Raw genomic sequence first — 7,872 nt, 5'->3', positions numbered from 1 at the left:
AATTCGAACAACATCACACTTTCTCATCATGTACTTAATCATATTTTAAGATCGTGACTTTATCATAAAGAAACTTGATTCATTTATAATTACAATCATCACATCAGCAACACATCATACAAATATGAAATCATAAGCAAGAATCACTAACCGAAGACCCAATTAATCGAGATGCAATCACAAGTAGAAGGGGGGGTCTTGTTACTGCCGTCGCACCCTAAATGAAAAGGTAGGGTTTGATATGATCTACTATCCTTCCTAGTCATTCACGTAATATGAAAATATAGGGACAAGGGATTTGGGCTGGTTGTCATGTTAATAGAAACAAGGGTTTGGGCCTAACATATCTTATTTTGTTTTTTTTAATTATACAACCATGATACTAATACAAAATATGTATACAAATACACACATAATACACACCATATATAAGATATCAATCACGATACGTTTTAACATACTACGAACGTATACAGTTGTGAAACAAACAAGTCGTGTAAACAAATCACCTAAACGATTAACGTGCAGTAAATGCGAAGATGAAATCTTGGAAACTCGAGTTGTCACAGAGACAGAGAAAGAGAAATTGTTGAGGAAGAGAAAGAGGCAGGAAAAGGAGGATGCTCCCTATGTCCCATCACCACAACACGTTTCTGAATCACAATCGCCTCCTTCAGGTGGTAGAAAGAAAGCAGGAGCAAGGAAAAGGATTGTATCTCCGAAGATCAAGAAAGTTACTTCGAAGATCACTAAGCCAAAGATTGTTCTGAAGAAGAAACCGTCCAAAGAACCAAGCAAACCACCAACACCACCACCTGAATCTACACCACACCAATCACCAATTCAATCACCACCACATCAAACACCTCCACGACAACCAACACCTCAAAGACAACCTTCACCATTTCAACTCACACCACCTCATTCTCCGCAACAAATACATACCATTACACCCTCACAAGAAACAGCCTTACTTACATCCCAAGAAATATTCAAAACACCACCACCCACTCAAATACCAGTTCAATTAACTCCTGGTTCTTCTGGACACAAGACTTTTCCAACCGTTCCAGAAAATCTTCAAGATATCGCTGACTTCGGATTTGCGAATGATGAACAGGTGAAGAAGTTACAGAAGAAGATGGATGATGTGTTGAATGAAAACAAAAGATTAGCAGCTGAGAACAAGAAAGTGGCTGATCGTGAAAAAATTCTCGAAATGCGTGTGAAGAGACTAGAATCTGATAACAAGGCACTACTAAAGAAGATTGACACTGATCAAACAGAGATTGATTTCTTGAAAGTGAGAGTTGCTGAATTAGAAGAAGATAAAACTCGGCGAGATGAACAAAACAAGTATTTTGAATTAAAGAACAGGGAATTTGAAGCGGCGAAAGCGCTCAGAGAGCATGAGTTCTACATGTTGAATAAAGTAGTTGAGAACATGCTTGGAAAGTCTATCGAGCAGAAATTTGAAGAAATTCAAGTAGAAGATCTTAGAACAAAACGTGAAGCTGAACTCGATGCACAAATGAAAGATAAAGGCAAAGGTGTTGAAAGTAGTTTTGCAGTGGAAGAAAGATCAATTGTTCCTTCCTTAGTTGTTGAGAATCTTGTACCATTGTCTGCTATATATGCGGTTTTCGATGAGGATGTGTTACTTGAAGATGATCCTGTTGAAGGTGACGACGTAGATGACGAAGATGACGATGATGACGAAGAAGATGACGATGACGAAAAAGTCTTTTCTGCTAGTAGTCATGGATCTGGTGATGACAATAACGACGATGATAATTAGGGAGGTACGAGAATCAAAGTGACTGAACCGTCAAGTGAAAAGACTGTTGATGATTATCTGAATGATAGTGTGAATGAAGAGACAGAGGGAGCTGACGGTAAGGGGGAGCATAGTGATGATCAAAATGTTGAACATGTTGAAAAGTTAATTTTGAGATTAGAAACTGATATGGAGGAAGGTGAGCACAGACATACGTACATTGGAAGAGATTAAAGAAATGACACGTATGGTGGATCCAGACTTCAAATTTGATTTTGAAGATGAATTAAATGCGTTCGACATCAACCATCAACCCGAGTATGAGTATAAGTATGTAGAGGATGCTGATATGTATGATAGGGTTGAGGTTGAAGATTGCACTAATGACGAGAATGAAAATGAAGATACTTCTCAGTTACCTACACTGATGGAGTTCTTTACTGAAGAGAATCAAGATGAGTTGAGAAGGAAAGTAGCTGAGATCTTGAAAGATAAAAATTTTGATGGTACTCCTAAAGACATGCAGAAGGAAGAACGGAAAAAGTGGTTTAAAGATAGTCACGAAAGGAAGATCAAAAGGCCGTTGAAGTACTATCAAAGAGATCGAAGTGTTTCACTTGGTGATATCATTAGCTGGGGTTTCCTACCTCATGTTAATGCATATGCGATCAGGAGAGAGTGCGGAGTACAATACTTTGAACGTTTATATGATGTGATGTCATTACCGTGGTGGGACGTAGACGAGTTATCTAAAGTGTGAACTTTAGGGTATCCTGTACGAAAGAATGATGTCGCGATGTGGGGATACATAAAGTTTGAATCTTTGAAGAATTTCCGACACTAGAAGCCGCATTACCCGAAGAGAGTTACAAGGGTAGATCCAGTGACAGGAGTTGAAGAGACTATTATGAACGTGAAAAAGCCGAAAACGATGAAGACTATACCAGTGCCACCAATGGAGCAGGAGTTTCACAAAGGCTTCATGGGCTGGGTTTATAGTTGTACCTCGACTGAAGCTGTGATTTCTTATCGTGCTGGGAACGAAATACGAGAGATTTATATCTATGACCCAATGTGGTTAGTGAACTACTCAGCGAAAGATATTGAATGTTTATTCATCAACAAGATTCATTTCCAGGCTGAAGATAGAGAACAGGCCATGCAGTTTCAAAGAGTTGCTACTCTTTGCTTTCAGAAAGGAATAAATTCTGAAAGAAATGGAAGTCAACTTGTTGGTCGCTTGAAGAGAAAGTAAAGAGGAAAGCTGAACGTGAACGCAAGAAGTTGGAAGAAAACAGAGGAAAATAGATGAATATTCAAGCTGAGGAAGAAAAGAAAAGAAAGAAAGAGAACGATAGGCTAAGGAATATGTTGAGGAAAAAGCCAAAGCCTAGAGAGGAAAGGTATAGAGCAATCTGAAGACCCGAAGACAAGACTGAAGACTCCGGCTGTATCCAAGCGGGAGTTTGTTGATGCATGAATGTCTAAAGCCTACGTCTTAGTCTTAGTAAAGCTTGTATAGGGTCTAGGGGTCTTATATGTCAAGAATGTAGGGGTCAGTTTTGTAATTTTATACTTTAATGTCCTGATTCCGCTCGAAACGACATTGTGTCATTTGGAGCGAAATCACTAGTAGTTGATTCCGCCCGAAATGACATGATGTCATTTGGAGCGGAATTAGCACCCCTATATATAGTCTTGTGTGTTTCTCATTCTGTACTGAATGTCCAAGTTGTAGCCGAACTGCTGCCAAAATTTTCTTTGAAGAATTAATGAGAAACTGTGTTTAAAGTGATCTGCTATCTGTTTCTACTCCATTCTCTTTGATTCAAGCTGTTTGTGTGCTTCTGCCGCATAAACAGTGGTGTTTAAGCTCTGATTGACTCATTTGATCATCAATAACGACCTACACTATTAAAGATTTAGATGCTGATGAGAAAAAGAAATACAAAAGTGAAAAGATGATGATCAGTATATTGCAACAAGCTATTAAGGAAGACATCTTGATTTTATTGCAACACAACGGAAGTGCACACTCAATGTGGAAAGCACTAAAAACAAAGTTTGTTGGAAGTCAAGACATGATCAAGAACAAAAAATCGCTTTTGAAGAAAGAATATGATCTATTTCGTGGATTGAAAACTGAAAGCACCAAAGCGATTATAGAAAGATATTGTAGTTTGGTGGTTAACATGAAGCGATTGGATATCAAGAAAGATAGCGAAGAATTGGTTGAAAAATTAGCTGATGCGTTACCACAAGATGTTTGGGGCACGTATCTTATGATTTTGAAGAATAATGGTGAGTTTACAAATCTATCGCTGAGCAAGTTTATTGAAAAGCTTGAAGTTCAAGAGATGGAACAACGGAAGATGGAGAAAATGAAGAATTCTAATGGTGAACAAGACATTGGTCTGTACTACAAAGGAAATACGAATGATAAAACCAACATTGCACCAAAGATCGAAACTGCATTTAACACAAACAATTCATCTGGAGGGTCATCTCAAGGATCAAACAACAATAATAGATTCTCGTCATATCCATCATTCAATCCAAAATTTTCAGCAACCAATAATGGCGAAGTACTACAATGCAACATTGCATTACTTCTTCAGAATGGTCAAAATTTCTCGGAAGAGGTTGCTAAAGGTCATACGTCGTTATTAGTGACCGTATTAGAGTCTTATGAAAGTTTGGTTGCGGGAAGAATCGGAAATCCTATGTTAACAAAAGAGGATTACGATCAGGTTGATGCAGAAGAAATGGAACTTATGGATATAAAGTGGTGTATGGCTAGTGTGTTGAGAAGAGCTGAGAAGTTTAAACAGATCACTGGAAGAGATGATTTCCGTGATGCTGGAACTTCACCTTTAGGTTTTGATAAATCTAAAGTTACTTGTTTTCGTTGCAGGGAGAATGGGCATTTTAAGCGAGAATGCACAAACCGCGAAGCAAGTGGAGCTCAAAATCCATTCGGCAACAATGATTATCATCGAAAAGCGATTTATCATCAAGTTGCTCCGCATCAACAAAAATCGCCACAGATCGAAGAACCATCAAAGAAAGCTTCTAGTTCATCAAGATGATGAGAGAATTCTAGAAGGTTTTAATTGGGATGATTATGATCCTAACAGACCTTCAAATTCTAAAGCATTTGTTGCTCAAATTTTTGAAGATTCAACTGCTGAAGATGAAATGGCGTATGCTTATTACGAATCTCAGCAATTCAGTCCGAAAAAGAAAGAAGAAGAACCAGTTTCAACAGAAAAAGCATCAGAAAAAGCTCCAATCTTTGATCACTCATCAGATGAAGAGAGTGATGATGATAGTGAAGAAATTCAAAAAATTGAATATTATAAAAGAGAATTTTCACCTGATAGTGATGATGATAATTTGTATTTTGCAGGTAAAATGGAAGAGATCAAAGGAAGACAAGCTGCGAAAAAAAAGAATCATAAGCCAACAACTGTTAAAGAAAAGATCAAACCTGAGGAAAATGTTCGAGTGGTAAAGAAGCAAGTCAAAGAAATTCCAGCTATCAATGTTGAGAAGGAAGCTGATACTGAAAAGATGCCTGAGAAGTGTGAAAATTGTGATACTGTGAAAAGGCGCAACAACAAGTTGATTCATAACATGAACAGACTGAAAGAATCTTATGATGTTTTAAACAAAGCTATGAATCAATATAACAAGTCAAGAAATGAACAAGCGATAGCTATGAAGACACTCAATGGAGCGTTCATGACGAAGCAGAAAATCATCAATCAGTACATTGAGAAATGTGCTGAACTTGAAAAAAAATTGGAAACTTAGAGGATAGAAACTGAGAGGGTAAACAGGTTATTGAAAAATTATTCATGTGCTTCTTATGTGATTGACAGGATTTACCCTACAGTAGAAGGTATGGCAGCGTTTGAAGAGAAGAAACCTGAAGAAAAGGATACTGGTAAGAAACATAGTACCGATTATACAAAGTGTCCACCACCGCTTGAAGAAGGATATTCTCCACGAAATCCTAATTCAGAAAGAGTAAAAAAGGCAACCAATTTAAAGTGGGAATATGAACCTTCAAATGGATTGCCAGATAACATTGACGTCACATTCACATCGTCTGACACTGATCATGAGTCTGAGTTAATAAAACACTGATCATGAGTCTGAGTTAATAAATAAATTGGTCGATCAGGTGTTGGATAAGGATGAAGAGTCAATGTCAGAGTCTAAATCTGAAAAGTCGAGTTCATCAGCAAAAAGCTCGAGTTCACCGGTGTCACACCCCCAAAATCCACCTGCGGAGTATCACCGCTTGGGAGCGTGACTGACCAGGATCAAGCCACCAATCATATTGAACATGCATATAGTATTAAGTAAGATAAAAGAAAACCATCCGTTCAATACAAAAGGTGTTCAAAACATGTTATTGTTTTAAAGTGTAGCGGAAGCATAGTAATAATCCCACAATAGTAAATAGTTCAAATGTTATCATAGTTCAGCATAGAAACCACGAATCCTTGTCCACAACGACCCGCTTCTCCAGTGCAAGCTCCAAGTACCTAACGATCTGCAAGGCATGTAACAGAATGGTCAACAAACTAGTTGAGCGAGTTCACAGTAAGTAAATGTGTAACAGTAAGTAACAGGTGGCTCTACAGGGCCGATAGTAAGTTATGCTGGTGGGGGCTTCCCATGTTAAGTTACCACTAGACTATTCGTATTATTATCCCTGTTCTTCGTCCGAGAACAGAAGTGTGTATAAAGTGTGCGTAGGTTTTACGCACGTATCCTTCGTAACCTGAGGATAGGAGTAAGTAATGCGTACACGTAGGTTTTACGTGCGTATCCTTCGTAACCGAGGATAGAATGGCATGTGAACCCGTAGGTGTTATCCCAACCTACGTAACCGTCCTGACATCCGAGGACATGATAGGTGATAGTCTAGTAAAGCATTAGTACGTTCCTTTCAATAATAACCTTTAACCCATTCCCACGACCCGGGAATCCCATGCCTTAGTAGGAGTGTGAACTCACCTCGGTTTGCTCGGTATGCTAAGTTATGCACTCACAAGTAATTAATCACGTCCTAGTGTATGCACGTATAACAAATCAGTTCATGTTCACAATTGTACGCATGCAGTTAATGTTCACATAACAGTCAGTTGCATAACAACACACACGTATTATTTCACCTTGCACGAATACAGATGCTAACATTCATCTCTAGCATGGCATGTCAAATAATCCAGCATATAATCAATCAGTCAAAGTATGTTCATAATCCCTAACATCCTTCGAATCCAGTCACTATCTTTCGACAACAGTAATCACAATTATCCTTCGGACCAATGTTATGTTCCGAATCCTATGTCATCTTTCGGCCAACCTATCTTTCGGTCCAACTATCTTTCGGTCCAATAATGGTTCGGTCAAACTAGTATCTTTCGGTCAAATTTATGGTTCGACTAACAAGCATCCTTCGACAACAACTATGTTTCGGGTAGCAACATCTTTCGACAATTAACAGTTACGTTTGATCACCATCAGTTACGGATATCATGCAGCCAAATACAGAAACAGAAACCCTAATCATCTACAGCCGTCATCATCATAACAATCATCATCTATCATGCATGTCCAAACAAATCACAACAAGTACCAATTCTTAACAGTACATCTACATAACGAGTATCACACAAGCACGATTCCTCACTACAATCGATCTGTAATATTGATTAATAATCCGAACAGAATACCAAAGATCCTAATTGATAGCAGGTTTAGATCTTTGCGTTTAAACTAACCAAACCGTGTTCACTTGTTTCGTTTTCGTTTACCATAATCAACATCATCACAATATATCCGATTAGCATCTATATCCGATTAACATTCATATTCGATTAACATACGTGTCTGTTTAACATACAAACATATTGCAAGACAACTGGAAAAATCACGAGATCATATACACATAAAGCATCACATACTAACCGGAAATCTGGATTACGTAATGAAATCCTTTGAACAGAGTGTAGGTCTGCTATATGCCGTCACACACACAAGGGAACCGAAAGCTCTAGGGTTTTGCCGATCAAAAA

At 38.2% G+C, this 7,872-nt stretch overlaps 1 protein-coding gene across 1 annotated transcript; it reads left to right on the top strand.

Moving 5' to 3' along the window:
- Positions 1-376: 376 nt before the first annotated feature.
- On the top strand, positions 377-1,798 carry LOC110888094 (glutamic acid-rich protein-like). Its single transcript, XM_022135636.1, has one exon. The coding sequence runs from the start codon at positions 377-379 to the stop codon at positions 1,796-1,798; it is 1,422 nt and encodes a 473-aa protein (XP_021991328.1).
- Positions 1,799-7,872: the final 6,074 nt, after the last annotated feature.

Source organism: Helianthus annuus, chromosome 2 (genome assembly GCF_002127325.2).
Source record: "Helianthus annuus cultivar XRQ/B chromosome 2, HanXRQr2.0-SUNRISE, whole genome shotgun sequence".
Lineage (NCBI taxonomy): Eukaryota > Viridiplantae > Streptophyta > Magnoliopsida > Asterales > Asteraceae > Helianthus > Helianthus annuus.
The sequence above is the reverse complement of the archived record's forward strand: the minus strand, read 5'-3'. Positions and strand labels throughout refer to the sequence as shown.